At 39.2% G+C, this 13,899-nt stretch overlaps 1 protein-coding gene across 1 annotated transcript; it reads left to right on the top strand.

The window, feature by feature from the left end:
* Positions 1-2,115: 2,115 nt before the first annotated feature.
* On the top strand, positions 2,116-12,708 carry MTRF1L (mitochondrial translational release factor 1-like; the record flags this gene model as incomplete). The annotated part of the gene is made up of 6 exons (XM_009079447.1): positions 2,116-2,199; positions 3,415-3,598; positions 8,614-8,777; positions 9,707-9,824; positions 11,620-11,756; positions 12,331-12,708. Coding segments are annotated over 6 exons (903 nt in total), but the record flags the coding sequence as incomplete, so codon positions are not given.
* Positions 12,709-13,899: the final 1,191 nt, after the last annotated feature.

The raw sequence follows: 13,899 nt of genomic DNA, 5'->3' as shown, positions 1-13,899 counted from the left end.
GGCCCCGGGCGGGCAGCGGTCACCCTTCCCCGCACCGTGCCGTGGCTTTGGACCGTGGCACTGCTGCCAAATAACCAGTGGTTCGCTACGCAGAGTCAAGCTTCGCTTTGATAGCAGTTAGAAAACCGGCATGCAGAAAAGGAGTGCTTTAAGTTCCTTAAAGGCATTCGTTAGATTCGTTAGATATGAAATGTTCCCTAGACCAGTTCATGCTTGCTACTAAATACTGATTGATCAAGAGTGCCAACTCTATAGGCAGCTGCTCTGCCCAACGAAGGGGGCAAGCACTGTCCACAAACAATCGCTCCTTTTTGGGTTTTTTATGCTATTCATTCCCTCACACCTCAGATTGAAAAAGGAGAAATGGTTCCTTTGGGCAAACTAATAATTGACCTAAGCTAGCTATATTAAATGGAATGGAAGATTTTTTTTCTCCTTTCAGAACCTGCTGAAGAAACCAATATAATCCAAACCAGGTTTAGAACTTCAGTGAAATGAAGAGATCACAACGACTTTAGTCAGTGGCTTTGAGCCCTTCTGCAGTTAATAATTAAAAATATTTGTTTATATTGTTTTAAACTGATTTTAGAGCCTGTATTACATCTGTATCTTAAATTACTAATAGCAATTGTTATTGCTAGTTATATTATTAGCTGGATAATAATTGCATTATTAACAGCTGGTTTGGCTCTAACAGATTTGTCATTCCTTCGTTCTTATCCTTCCTTTTGTTGGCCCACGATCAGTCAGTAGTTATGGTAAAGAAATGTAGATGGAAATGATCAAATCTACATGTTCAAGCATTCAGGTAGTCAGCCGTGTGTGCTCTCAGACAGCTGTAGATAAATCAAGCTCATTGTTTAAACCAGATATTTTGCATTTCCTTCTTACAGAAGTGATTGGGGGTTAATTCACCAATGTTAAACCTAAATTGTAAAAAAAGTTTCATTTAAAGTTGTGCTAATGACTACTTGCAGTTACAGTGCTGAAAAGGTGTGGCTATAGTGCAAGACTGCACCTCCTGTCTCAGCTGAGCAGGTCTGAAAGCTTGCTGTGCACAGAAAAAATGTCTAGCCCCAGTTCCCCATTTTTCATTGTATGTACCATTTTCTCTTTCTTGGGGAAATACTATTTTCTTGGTGAGTGAGCTGAATCAGTGCAGACCAGAGGCCGTTTAAAATGCTGATTTTTTTCCCCCCTTTTTTCTATGTCTGATCGTGAGAAAAAAAGAAACATTTTAACATACTGAAACTGTACTACAGGAAAAGATTTAATTGTACATTAATAAATGCATTAAAGTCTTAATTGTAAAGCATTAGTGTTGATCAGTCAAGTAACACTTCAGAATTACAAATTCCTCTTATTATGCAGGAATTCTTCCATACCTTTGTTTTTAGTGATGCCTTAGAAGTTTCACAGCTGTTTTGGAATAAATTGACAGAGATAAAATACTTGAAATTACTACTGCAGTCTTCAGATTTTTGCATAAAATGGTAGGGGTAATAGTCCTTTTGACAATGAATGCCAGTTGTGGGGCAGGTGTGCCCTTTAATTCTTGATATTCCTGTCACACTGAACGACAAAAAGTAACTTCTTAGACTCACAGAATGGCTGAGATGGGAAGGGACCTCTGGAGATTGCCCAGTCCACCCCCATGCCCAAGCAGGGTCATTCACAGAAGGTTGCTCAGGGTTGTGTCCAGTTGGGGTTTGAGTATCTCCAAGGATGAAAACTTAAAACCAATCTGGGCAACCTGTGCCATTGTTTGACTGCTGGCACAGCAATTGCTTGGGGTTTTTTGGGTTGGGTTTTGTTAGTTTTGGGGTTTTGATGTTTAGGTGAAACTTCCGTGTTTTAGGTTTTCCCATGTCTCATACCTGCACAAGATCAGAAAACACTTAATATGTACCATGTATCTTCATTGCAGATCATATTATTAATTTGATTTTGTGATAGGTTTAGTGGGTTTGGAGGGGAAGGGGGGTGTTGTGTGGTAGTTTGTTGTTGTTTTGGGGTTGGTTTTTTTTAGAATAAGTTCTTCATGTGGTTATTTTTCAGAAAGTTTTCTCAGAGTGGCACTGATACAAGTCTCAGGATTAACCATACTCACATATTTCAGATGAGAGTGAAGATTTCCAGAAGCTTGCAGAAAAGGAGATTGCCTCCTGTGAAGAAGAGATAGCTGAACTGAAACAACAGGTTAGATCCTCTTACAGAGCCTCTGTTTCCTTGACATTCTTAAATTAACAAAGCCAAATTGTCTTCAGGGGTGATATTTAAGGTCCCTTCCAACTATTCTATGATTCTCATCAACATGTATATGATAAACTCTTTGCTTCCCCTGCTTGCTAGCTATATTCCTCAACTAATATCTCTTATCTAAGGAAAATGAAAAAAGCAGATGCTGTAGAGACAGCCTGTAAGTAAGTGCCTATTTGTAGGTCACACTGGTTGAATCAATATGTCTTCGTAAGTAGGTGCTGTAGTTTGTCTGGTGTGGGTGGATGTCCAACTTTTATCTATTGGAAACATTAAACTTACACAGTATTACACACACACCAGTGGTTTTGGGAAAAAAAGTGCATTCAGTGCTGTATGGCTATGTAGATTGCTACCTTATGTAGCTTTTAGAGACTATGTTATTTAACAAAAGCAAAATATTTTACATAAACTGTTTAACTTAATGTTACTGGTGAAGTGGCTGCTGGTGTCCTCACCTTCTTTACTCCTTCAACAGCAATAAAAGAGTCACTTGATAAAATTTTTGTAAATACTTCTGATTTTGCCAAAAGAAGTCATCACCTGTGGAAAAAACGCCACCTAATGCTAAGAAAGGAGGATGATTTGCAAATCATCCAGAGTTTTGATCCAGCGTGCAAAATTGTGATACAGTTGTTTGGTTCTAGTGTATCTTTCTTCCACAGATCAGCTTCTCCCTTTTGAAATAAATAAAAGGATAATACAGTGGAGTTGTTGTTGAAAGACTGTCTTTCTGTCATACCTTCTCGGCTCTGCAGATGAGATGGTTAAAAGGGAATCTGATGGGAAGTGAGATGATCAGTTGTCTTGTAAGAACTGGCATGATTCCTGTGGTGTGCAAATGTCCTCACAGTGCTGCTCATGGGTGGAAAATTATCTGAAGTTTTATAGCTCTCAGCAGTGACTGCTGTAGCGCCTGTGACTGTGAACAGACACAGGGAGCCTTCCTGTAATGCAGCATAACCCCTACACACCTCTGCCTGGCTGCTGCTTTCTCACTACAGGAGGCATGAGAAGCCTGTCCTCAGGGCAACCCTGGGATCAGTGCAGAACACAGCCCAGATCAGTTACAGACTTGTCTGGCATTTTATACTATCTCAGTTGTGCATAACAGTGTCCTAGAGGAGTCTTAGCTGGGTATTTTTGTATTCACAGATAGTGTTGCTTTTGATTCCTTCAGAAGAAGCAGATGAGAGTGATCTTGTCATGGAAGTAACTGCTGGAGTTGGAGGGCAGGAAGCCATGCTGTTCACCTTGGAGATATTTGATATGTATCAACGATATGCTGCCTATAAAAAGTGGAAATTTGAAGTATTAGAATACTTTCCCAGTGAAATAGGTCAGTAATGAAAATACTGGAATTTCTTACTTTAAGTTGAAACACTCACTAACATGACACTTGAATTTCCTAACTACTGAAAGCTAATTTGCACTATCTTACTTTTAGAAACAGAAGGTTGTTTGAATGTCTGAGTACAATTTTCCTCAGCTTCTGTATTTGAGAATGAAATTTAATTTCAGAAGTACTGTTAAAATACTAAAGTGCTAGAAAGAAAACTTGCCTTTCAGTATTTCTATTTCTGCATTTTGAAGAAATTTTTAGAAATACAGATTATATATAGTTTTTATTTGGCTATGCTTTCTATTTAGCTATGTAATGTTTTAGTGTTTACAGATCAGTTTGGTGGCAGGTTTGTTATTATGGGTCTGTTGGCAGAGAGGGACAATTCTGGAAGTTTAAAACATTTTGAATTTATTTGAAATAATATCATCTGATGTTTAATATAAGGAAATGGAATGTTTGGATATAGCTCATCTGTAACAAGTAATGGATGAGCACACTGGGGAAATTGTTTAGGCTTTGAGAGGAGAGATAAGAGATCTATTTATCTATTTATTTATATTATTATTTAGTCTTCAACTAAAATTTCACAGGTAATTGGTTTTACAGCTTGATGCCAGTAAAAGGAGGTGTTCCTCTGTTCTCCCTTCTTCCTTATTGCCTCTCTGCTTGTCTGAGCAGTCACACCTATTTTTTTTCCGTCTGTTTTGATATCCTTTCACTTAAACCAGCAAAGATTTGTTTTTATGACTGGGAGAGTTTTTTGCGTAGTCAGTGTGTTAAGCCAGTTCTCATGAGCCTTGGAGGTACCATGATTAGATAAGCAGCAACATGGGGCTGAATTCAAGGAGGTGTTAAAACTGGATCTTCTGGTGATAATGAGCTGTGAGGCTGGTTCACTCTATCTCATGGAACAGTGTCTTTGAAAAGATGGGGACTGATAGGTTTACACAACAAACTGATGCACATTAGTTAATTTTAGCTTAATCTGATTAGTGTGTAAAGTTGTTTCACAAAGATCAGCTTGCAGTCTCTATGAGGCTGCTGACTTTTTGCATTGGCACTTGTGACTGTGCGTCTTGGTAGAGCATCATCACCAAGTCAATTCACCTGAAAAATATTACACAGAAAAATACCCAATTAGTTTTCAGGCAATATAGCACAAGAGAAGAGAGGAACTGCTCTCAGGGCTGCTGGAGGCAGAGGGATGTGGCTTCTGGTGGTGGCAGTGAGAAAACCAGGGCTGCCCTCCAGCAGCAAGAGGTTCAGCAAGCTTAAGTCCACTGTGAAACTGCAGTTCAGAACATGCCCTGCCATGGCAGGGATTTTGGGTTTTGATTGACAGATTGCTAGCCACATTTCTCAGCAGGATAGATCTGCTGAGTCTGTCTGTGTTAGCAGATCTGCAGCCTTACTGTTACCCATGTTGTTGTGAGTAAAGCTAGCACATTTTGCTTACTTGGATATTGCTGTGGAGGTAGTGTGTATGTCCTGGTGGGTATGGGCACATATGAGTTTACTGCTCCTGGCTCAGAGTGGTATGAAATTTTACCTGTATTCCTACTTTCACCAGCTTGTTTTTGGTTTTATGATACTTTGAAGGAGAAGTGAGAAAAGCTAGGATGTTAGGATATGCAACCTGTCAGAAAAACTCAAATTTTTTCAGTCAACACAATATAATTGCAGAGAGAATTTTAGCAAGCTTTAAGCAATGTGTTTTAGTATCTTTTTAACACTTCTTCTGTTTACTTATGCCATATTTTGGACTCAGTGATATTTTCAAGTATCTTGAACCCTTTCTGTTTCAGCCATGTAGAAATTCACAGCAAATAAATACCCACAACTCTCCCAATTGAGCTTCTCATGTCAGTGAGCTACTTTCCCCTGCTAATGAGGGTCTTTCTGTACCCTAAGACCCTTCTTGCATAAGTACAGTTTTTGACTCAGTGTTATATATTGAGGAGTTGAAAGAAAGATCAAAAACTGGACTCCATGGAAGAAACGCAGTCAGACATCAAAGACTGGGAACTTGAAATCCTAGGTACAGTCTGTCTGTTATATATTAGTATTAGTGCCAGGAGTAGCGAGAGGGAGAAGACAGAACATCAGCCTTTGCAATAAATTGCTTATCACACAATTAATGCTTGTCAGTAGTTCTGTAACCTTGTGGACCATCACATTATTTTTACTCCTGGCATAGCCTGGCTTCTTCCTCAAATCTAGAGGCTGCGTGTGTTTGGATTTTTTTAAGTGATTGCTTTCAGATATAAAGGAGTAAGTAAGATTTATTAACTAACTCCATTAAGTATTTTAGGTTATATGTTATTCTTTTAGACTAAAGAAAAAAATCTTTTATTCATTTGAATAGCATTTGCTTAGCAGTAGGAAGATTTCACACTATCTGTTAGAATTAAACTTCCTGATCTAAACTAAAGATTTTGACAGATACTCTTATTTGGTTAACCCACATGCTTTATTTTCAGATTTATTCTAAACATGACAGACTTGTCTCACAGGGCTGATAGTAGACAGTGGCCATAAATTACATCAGTGTAGTATGAGATATGTTGAACAGTGTATTTGAATCAAAGCCATACAGCTTTATACAAGTAGGAGAAAAACGTTAAAAGTCAGAAGGACAAAAATTACATGAAACAGAAAGGAAGAGGCTGTTCAGGCTATTTCCCACAAACGTGACTGTGAAAGGAATACATTTTAGTAAAGGTGTGAGGGAATGTTAAATTTCTGTAGAACAAAAACATTTGCCAGCCTTTGTCCATGGAGGTGAAGAAGTTGTCCTGCATTCTGGTTGATGATTTTTTTCCTGCTCTGCAGGGCATTTTCAGATTCTATGTTGTCTTCATTTTCCCTTTTTAAAAAGCTGCTATCTTGTCCCTATGGTTGAGTTCCTTAGTCTGAAAAATAGCCTAAAACAGTATTTCCAAGAAGTATGTGCCTCTTCTTTTCCTCAGCTGTGGTTTCATGTTGCAAGACTTCAACAGCAATACTCTTTCAAGGCCACCTATGTCTTATTTAATCATTCCCTTCGCACACCATCCACTGTGCTGAGAATGGGATTTGGGAATTGTGCTGTATTAAAAACCAAAATGAGTGAAAAATTACGTTCATTTATAGTGCCATCACTTCTCTGATCCTTCAGTTATACTGCACACTAGCAAACAAGGAAGACCAAGAATGTCATAAACTAGTCAGGCAAGAAACTGTCACGAAACTGATTGCATTGGGCTTTACTTCCAAGTGACAAGCTGTTCAATGCTTGTAGTACATTGCTGTCAAATGTTTAGCAGAATGTATTGGAAAAAGGTGCAGGAGTTGGTGTTCTGCTTGCTCCAAGGGAGCAAAAGATTAAAATTAAATAAAAGAGTGAAGATGACATGTAGGATGCATAGAGGAGAATGCATAATAAGAGTCTGAATAATACTGATCCTTTAGTTATAATGAACTGGGTTATTTTTTTCCGTTGAACAATAAAGTTCTGAACTAACAATAAAAAAATTGGATGTTTCTGAAAGCAGCTTTCAAAATTAGATCTTTATGTAAACTCACTACTGGTGTTAGTATTCTACTGTGATTTATGATTATAGAATCATAGAATCATCAAGGTTGGAAGAAGCCTTTAAGATCGTCAAGTCCAACAGTTAACCTAGCACTCCACTGTAACCCCATATCCTCCACCACCAGATCCAGACAGCTCTAAAACATTTCTAGGTATGGTGACTCCACCACCTTCCTGGGCAACCTATTCCAATGCCTGACCACCCTAATAGTGAAATTTTTTTTCTAATTTCTAATCTGAACTTCCCCTGTCTCAGTTTATGGCCATTCCCTGTAGTCGTCTCACTGCAGGCATGGTAAAAGAGGCCGTCACCCAGCTCTCTACACCCTCCTTTCAGGTAGTTGTAGAGAGCCATGAGGTCACCCCTGAGCTGCCTATTCTCAAGGCTAAACAAACCCAATTCCCTCAGCTGCTCTTCATATGATGTGTTCTAGACCTTTTATGAGCCTCAGTGTCCTTTGCTGGACTCACTCCAGCTCCTCAATGTCCTTTTTAAAGTGAGGGACCTAAAACTGAATCCAGCACTCACGGTGTGGCCTCCCCAATGCTGAGTATACGGGGATGGTAACTTTTCTAGTCCTGCTTGGCCACACTATTCTTGATGCTATTGGCCTTCTTGGCCACCTGGGCACAGTGTTGGCTTATACTGAGCCAACTGGCAACCAGCACTCCCAAGTCTCTTTCTGACAAACAACACTTAATCCTCTCCTTCCCCAGCCTGTAGCACTGCATGAGGTTGTTGTGTCCCAACTGCAGGACCTGTCACTTTACCTTACTGACCCTCATGCAGTTGTCCTTGGCCTATTGACGAAGTCAGTCGAGGTTTCTCTATAGAGCTTTCCTATCCTCAGGCAGATCAACTCTCCCACCCAACTTAGTGTTGTCTGCAAATTTACTGAGGGTACACTTAATCCCCATGGCCAGATCATCAATAAAGATGTCAAATGGGACTAGCCCCAGTCCTGAGCCCTGGGGAACACCACCAATTGGATTTAGCTCCATTAACCAGAACTCTGAGCCCAGCCATCCAGCCAGTTTCTTACCTGTCAAAGAGTTCACCCAAGCCATGAGCAGCCAGTTTTTCTATAAGTATGCTGTGGGAGGCAGTGTCATATGCCTTTCTGAAGTCCAGATAGACTACATTGTATGTGTACATGGTATGTACATAGTTCACAGGCAATTTTTATGCAAGCAGAATTAAATTGGACTCTATAAAAAAGAATTTGACAGTCCTTTACTTGAGATAGTGTATATATGTATGGCCTTAAGGTTTTTCTTCAATTTGTGATGTAATGCTGCCCAAGTGTTTAAATGTCAATTTCATAATCTTAAGAAACAAATTAGAATGTTGTGTAAATACACTTTTTGAAGTATGACAGTGTAGTACCAACAGTTCTTCTTACAGGTATACAGCTGGGTTTTTTCTGTATTTAAGGTGGCCTAAGACGTGCAGTAGCCAGTATAGCAGGTCTTGATGCTTACAAATACATGAAATTTGAAGGAGGAGTGCATCGTGTTCAGCGGGTACCAAAGACGGAAAGACAAGGACGCATTCACACCAGCACAATGACTGTTGCAATATTACCCCAACCCACTGAGGTAATATTTGTCTACAAAGTATAACAGACTTTACCATGAACAGTGTTTGATACCCAAGTGTTTTCTCTCTCGTTACTCTCACTTTTTTTTTTTAAAAATCTTAATTTTAAACTAGGTCATATTTGTTAGTTTATTTTATTTTTGTCACGGGTGAAATAGAAGAATTTCTGCCTTGCCTCATAATCCTGATCTCAGAATAGTCACTGGCAATTTACTTAACTATAGCTTGAAAATTCACTGTGACTGTGTCTTCTGTGTTTTGTGCAAAACTACATTTCTTACGAAGTAACAAATACGTGAATTATTTTACAGGGCTCATAGATATTTCATTTAGGGATTCCTCTTTCCCATTTTTGTAGTGTTCTCACTTGCCTCTTCCAAAGTGTATGGGTGGTAGTTCATTCCCACTGTATTTACTTGGTTAAAAACAATTGGCTAAGAATTAAAGCTTTGTTTTGATCTTTATTTCATGTTTACCTAGCAGATTGTCAAAGGCATATTCCTTCTTGTTTTTTCCTCATGTTGTCTAGTTGTCTAACTTGCCCCTCACAGAGACTGTTCCCCCAGTCCAGAGCCAGAAAAGGGAATACATTCCATTTTGTCTAAAAAACATTTGGTCAAGTTCAAATATTGGTTACCTCTGCTGAAGAGGGTGCAGAGCATTCAGAAGAGTGGAAGATTAGTGCCAAGGGATAGTTATGTGTTCAGCTACTATTCAGCTGATTTCCTGCATCATGTTGCAGTCCAGTATGACCACAATGATTTGTTAATATGTTTATAAGTGGATGGGAGCTACCACTCATAAAAAATTTGATCTTGCATGAATGTGCCTTATAAAATAAACTGATTATGCATATTTGACCTATCTAGAAAGAAATAACATAAATATGTTCTCTTTTTTAAATCTTCTTTTGTGTCTCCCACGACAGATGAGGCTGCAAATTAATCCGAAGGATCTGCGGATAGAAACAAAGCGAGCTAGTGGAGCTGGAGGCCAGCATGTCAATACCACAGACAGTGCTGTACGCATAGTTCATATTCCAACAGGTGCTTCATTTTTTTAACTTAGTACAAGATCTACATTGCAAAACTGCTGTCAGAATTTCTTCTGAAACGATGGCTTTATTTTCAAACCGGGACAGCAATACAGCAGAGTTTTTATATAGTTTTCCTGTCTGTTCATAGCACTCTAAATGCACCTTTTTCTGCGCGCTCCAGTTTGTAATAGTGAAGACTACTGGCTTCAGTAGGTAAACTATCCATTTTGCCATTAAACATGACACTCTAAAAGCATCTAGATCAGTTTCCATTAAAAAGTTATATTTAAGCTTTCAAATAATGAAAATGACAGTGAAAAATGGAGTAGGTTGAAATCTGATGATTTGCAGTTTCTTGGCTAGTCTCCAAAAGGGAGATTGCTGTATTTCCATATTAAAATGTTGCTTTTAATTGCAGACTGTGCTCAGGATGCCAGCTTCCATTTGTCTGCTGGCTCTTTTCCCATAGATGACACATAATTAGGAGGCCCATCCCTAGGGTTCAGGTTAGGAAACATAGGAGGGATAAGAGACATCCTCAAACGCTGCCTGATTTTAGCTGTCCTGTGCTGGGTTTTATGGCTGTTCCTAAGCCTTTTCCTTCCTTTTGAGCAATCCACAACAGCTGCCTTGACTTTCATTGTGTATTAGCTTTTCCTCTTCTCTGTCACAAACATTACTCAGGCTTTACAGCCTCAGGGTAATCTCAAGGGCTCTTTATCTTCACATATCCTGATTTTTGCCACCCATTTCTTTGTATTTGTTGAAGACATAAACCCATTCTGCACTCGTTGCATCACCTCAGTAAAACAGAAGGTAAGCAGCAGAGAGGATGAAATTCTGTTCACTATATGGTGCCAAAAAGATACTCCAGATTGAGAAAGTTTTGGATTGCCTACATGTTTGGATAAAACCCCAACAAATTAAAACCAGCAATTGATCTTAGTTTTTCCTGGAGGCAGTTATAAGTGTATATTATAGAAATCTTAGAGTGTATTGCAATTTTTTTGTGATTATATGTGGTTAATAGGGGATTTTAAATCTCACCTTATCTCCTGACTTCTTCCTGTTCCACCTTTCCCTTCATTTCTCTAATACCTCTTTTCTTGCAATTGTCCTGTTCTTTCTACTATTTCTCTCATCCTAACTCTTTTTATAAACCTTCACTGTAATCCAAAAAGTTGTTTATAAATAAGTCTTTCATAAAGTAATACTGTGTACTCTTATAAAAGCATACTCTAATCTTACCAGAGTTGCTTAAAATAAATCCAAATAACGATTTGTGCTGTCTTCTTCCTGTTTTTCTTCTTCCTACTCCTTTCTTGAGCTGTTAATTTCTAATCCTGAATTGTATGTTTTGGGATGAGAAATCACATCCTTTTTTTTCTATATAATCAAAAGAGTGCCCACTTCTTTATATTCAGATCATATTCTACACAGTCACTATCTCATGTCTTTTGCTGTTACTTAAATCCTACATTTTCTGGGACTGTGCCCAAAAATTACAGGTATTAAAGGTGTCTTCTGTAAGTCAGATCATGTCACATATCTTTTATTTCCTTATCCACCCGTTGTTAAACATAATGAATGAAATTTCTTGTCTTAGAGCATAAAACCCCTGTACAACTCAGCCTGCAAAATGTGTTATTAGATGCCAATAAACCTGGACTTTTACATTCCCAGTCCAAAATATGTATGGAAGAAAGAAACAACTTAATGTAACATAATGAAAATCTTCTAGAAATTGCAAAACTCTTCCAGTGTTTGTAACTCTTCAGTGCTGAATGTCATGATATTTTTGACAGGGATCGTGTCTGAATGTCAGCAAGAAAGATCTCAAATTAGAAACAAAGAGAAGGCTATGCAAATGCTGTGTGCTAAGCTATACGATGCCAAATTAGAAGAAGAAACCAAAAAGAGAAACAGTGCTCGAAAGATTCAAGTAAGTTTCATTTAATAATAGAATTCTCTACAAGCATATGTTCTTGGGGTAGCCCCTGTGTGGAACTGCAAGTAGTAAATGGAAATGTAAAGGAACAGGAGCCCAGGAAGGACTTACATGTGGCAAAAAAACCCCAAACATAGAATGGTTCGGGTTGAAAGGAACCTTAAAGATCATGTAGTTCCAACTCCCCTCCTGTAGTCAGGGAACCCTCCACCAGAGCTCTCTGGAAGTCCACAGCCTCTCTGGACAACAAAATTATGTTTTACTTCAGTAATAAAGGTCATATATTAACCAGACTTAAAATTTCAGTAGTATGTACGTTCTAGTGATCCAGTGAAACAAACTGGACTGCAGCATGAAGAATCAGAATAGTATTAGAGAAAGATGCAGTAAAATTGTTCTTTTACATGTTTGAGAACAATTACTGCAACTACTGAAGTGATCTGAGTACTTTGTAACTCTAACAAATTCTGCATAATCATGGCAGGAAGAGAAACCTTTCGCTTTAGATGCTTAATCAATACTTCATTTTTGTAAAAAGACTGATAATTAACTGATTCTTGTTCAACAGATTGGGACTAAAGGAAGATCGGAGAAAATCAGAACATACAACTTTCCACAGGACCGGATTACAGACCACAGAATAAGCAGATCAGTGCATCATGTCGAGTCTTTCATGCTAGGGGAAGAAATGCTAGATGAAATGATACAAACTCTGAGAGAATATGCTGATTATGAATCTTTAATGGAAATTATTTCAGAAAATGAAAAAAATACTTCTTCCTGAACACTGCTCTTTCTCGGCCGCTTACAACAAATGTAGACATTGGTCTGTGAAGAAGCTTCTTGGAGCATTGCACAGAAAATGGAACTGCTTTTCAGATCATGAAATACACCACAAGTTGTTGCCTCATTGCTGATAAACAGTTTTCATACCTACTGAGTAAAAGACTTTATTATCTTCATGTGAGACATTATTGCTGCAGCAGTCCATTTGAAAAGTAAATTTGACCGCACCAGAAGTAACTGCATTTTAACTTTGTCCGCTGTGAAGATACTGATACACCACTTTCGAAAGGTATGCGTGCATTAAAAATCTGCTCTTTCTAGTCCCAGTTTTCATTTAAACAATAGGTTAAATATCAGTACAGTGTCAAATAACTTACTTGAGAGAACAAAAAAAGCCCACCAAAACCCCTATTTTGACTGATTGGAAGAAAGTGATAAATAAATGACCCCACTCTACCTGTCTTCATGTGTGTTAATCACTTATATGTGTCATGGGAAAGGGAGTCAGAGTGTATCTCCATCATATTTTCATGGCTTTCTGGCCCTTATTAATAGACACCAAAAAAAAAAAAAGTTTAGGAATATTCCACTTTCTAGAAAAAAAAAGACCCACCTGTTTAGGTCTCTGTCGCCTTAGAACTTCCCTGATGTTCCAGTCAGATTCTGGCCAGATTCTGCCTGTCTTGCAGCCTCCCTGTTCTCATCTGGCTCTTGACCAGACACTGAATGTGGTGTTGCCTCTGATCAGTGTGAATAAAAACAGACGTGGTTCTGGCACAAGGCTGACAGAGGTATCCCAAAACTGGCATCTGACAGTGCTCTACAAGGAGGACTTTATTGTCCTCCTTGGCCCATCACAGCAAGCTTTACTGTGTAAAGACTTGAAGTTCCTTGCTTGCTGTATCAATTTTAATTCAAGGGCTGTTGTCTCACTGCAAATGCAACTTCCCTGAGCTGCAAGAAGATTGTATTTCTAGCAGCAGTGGGGTCCCTGTGCTGGTGTCCACTCCGCCTAGCTCCCTGAAGTGCTCCTCCTCACACTGCAACTGCTAGTGTCAGACTTTAAAATAAATACCGTTCTTTCATGGGAGAAGTTCAGGTTTAGGATCCACCACCAGGCTTAAAGCCTTCCCCAGTAAAGAAGCTTTGCACGTTCGGCGCGTGCCGGGATGGTGGAAAGATCCCAGACGCGTGCGTTTGTGAAAGGAAGCGCAGATGTATCTGGGCGCCAGACTGCGCTCAGGAGAGCGCGTGCGGCCGGAGGAAGGGGCGGGCGGGAGACCCGCGCCCCGTGTTCCCGCGCTCCCGTCCCGCACCCCTGGCCGGGAGGGAAACCGAGAGCCGGGTGGCT

The sequence above is a fragment of the Acanthisitta chloris genome, unplaced genomic scaffold (genome assembly GCF_000695815.1).
Source record: "Acanthisitta chloris isolate BGI_N310 unplaced genomic scaffold, ASM69581v1 scaffold29847, whole genome shotgun sequence".
NCBI classification, from domain to species: domain Eukaryota; kingdom Metazoa; phylum Chordata; class Aves; order Passeriformes; family Acanthisittidae; genus Acanthisitta; species Acanthisitta chloris.
The sequence above is the reverse complement of the archived record's forward strand: the minus strand, read 5'-3'. Positions and strand labels throughout refer to the sequence as shown.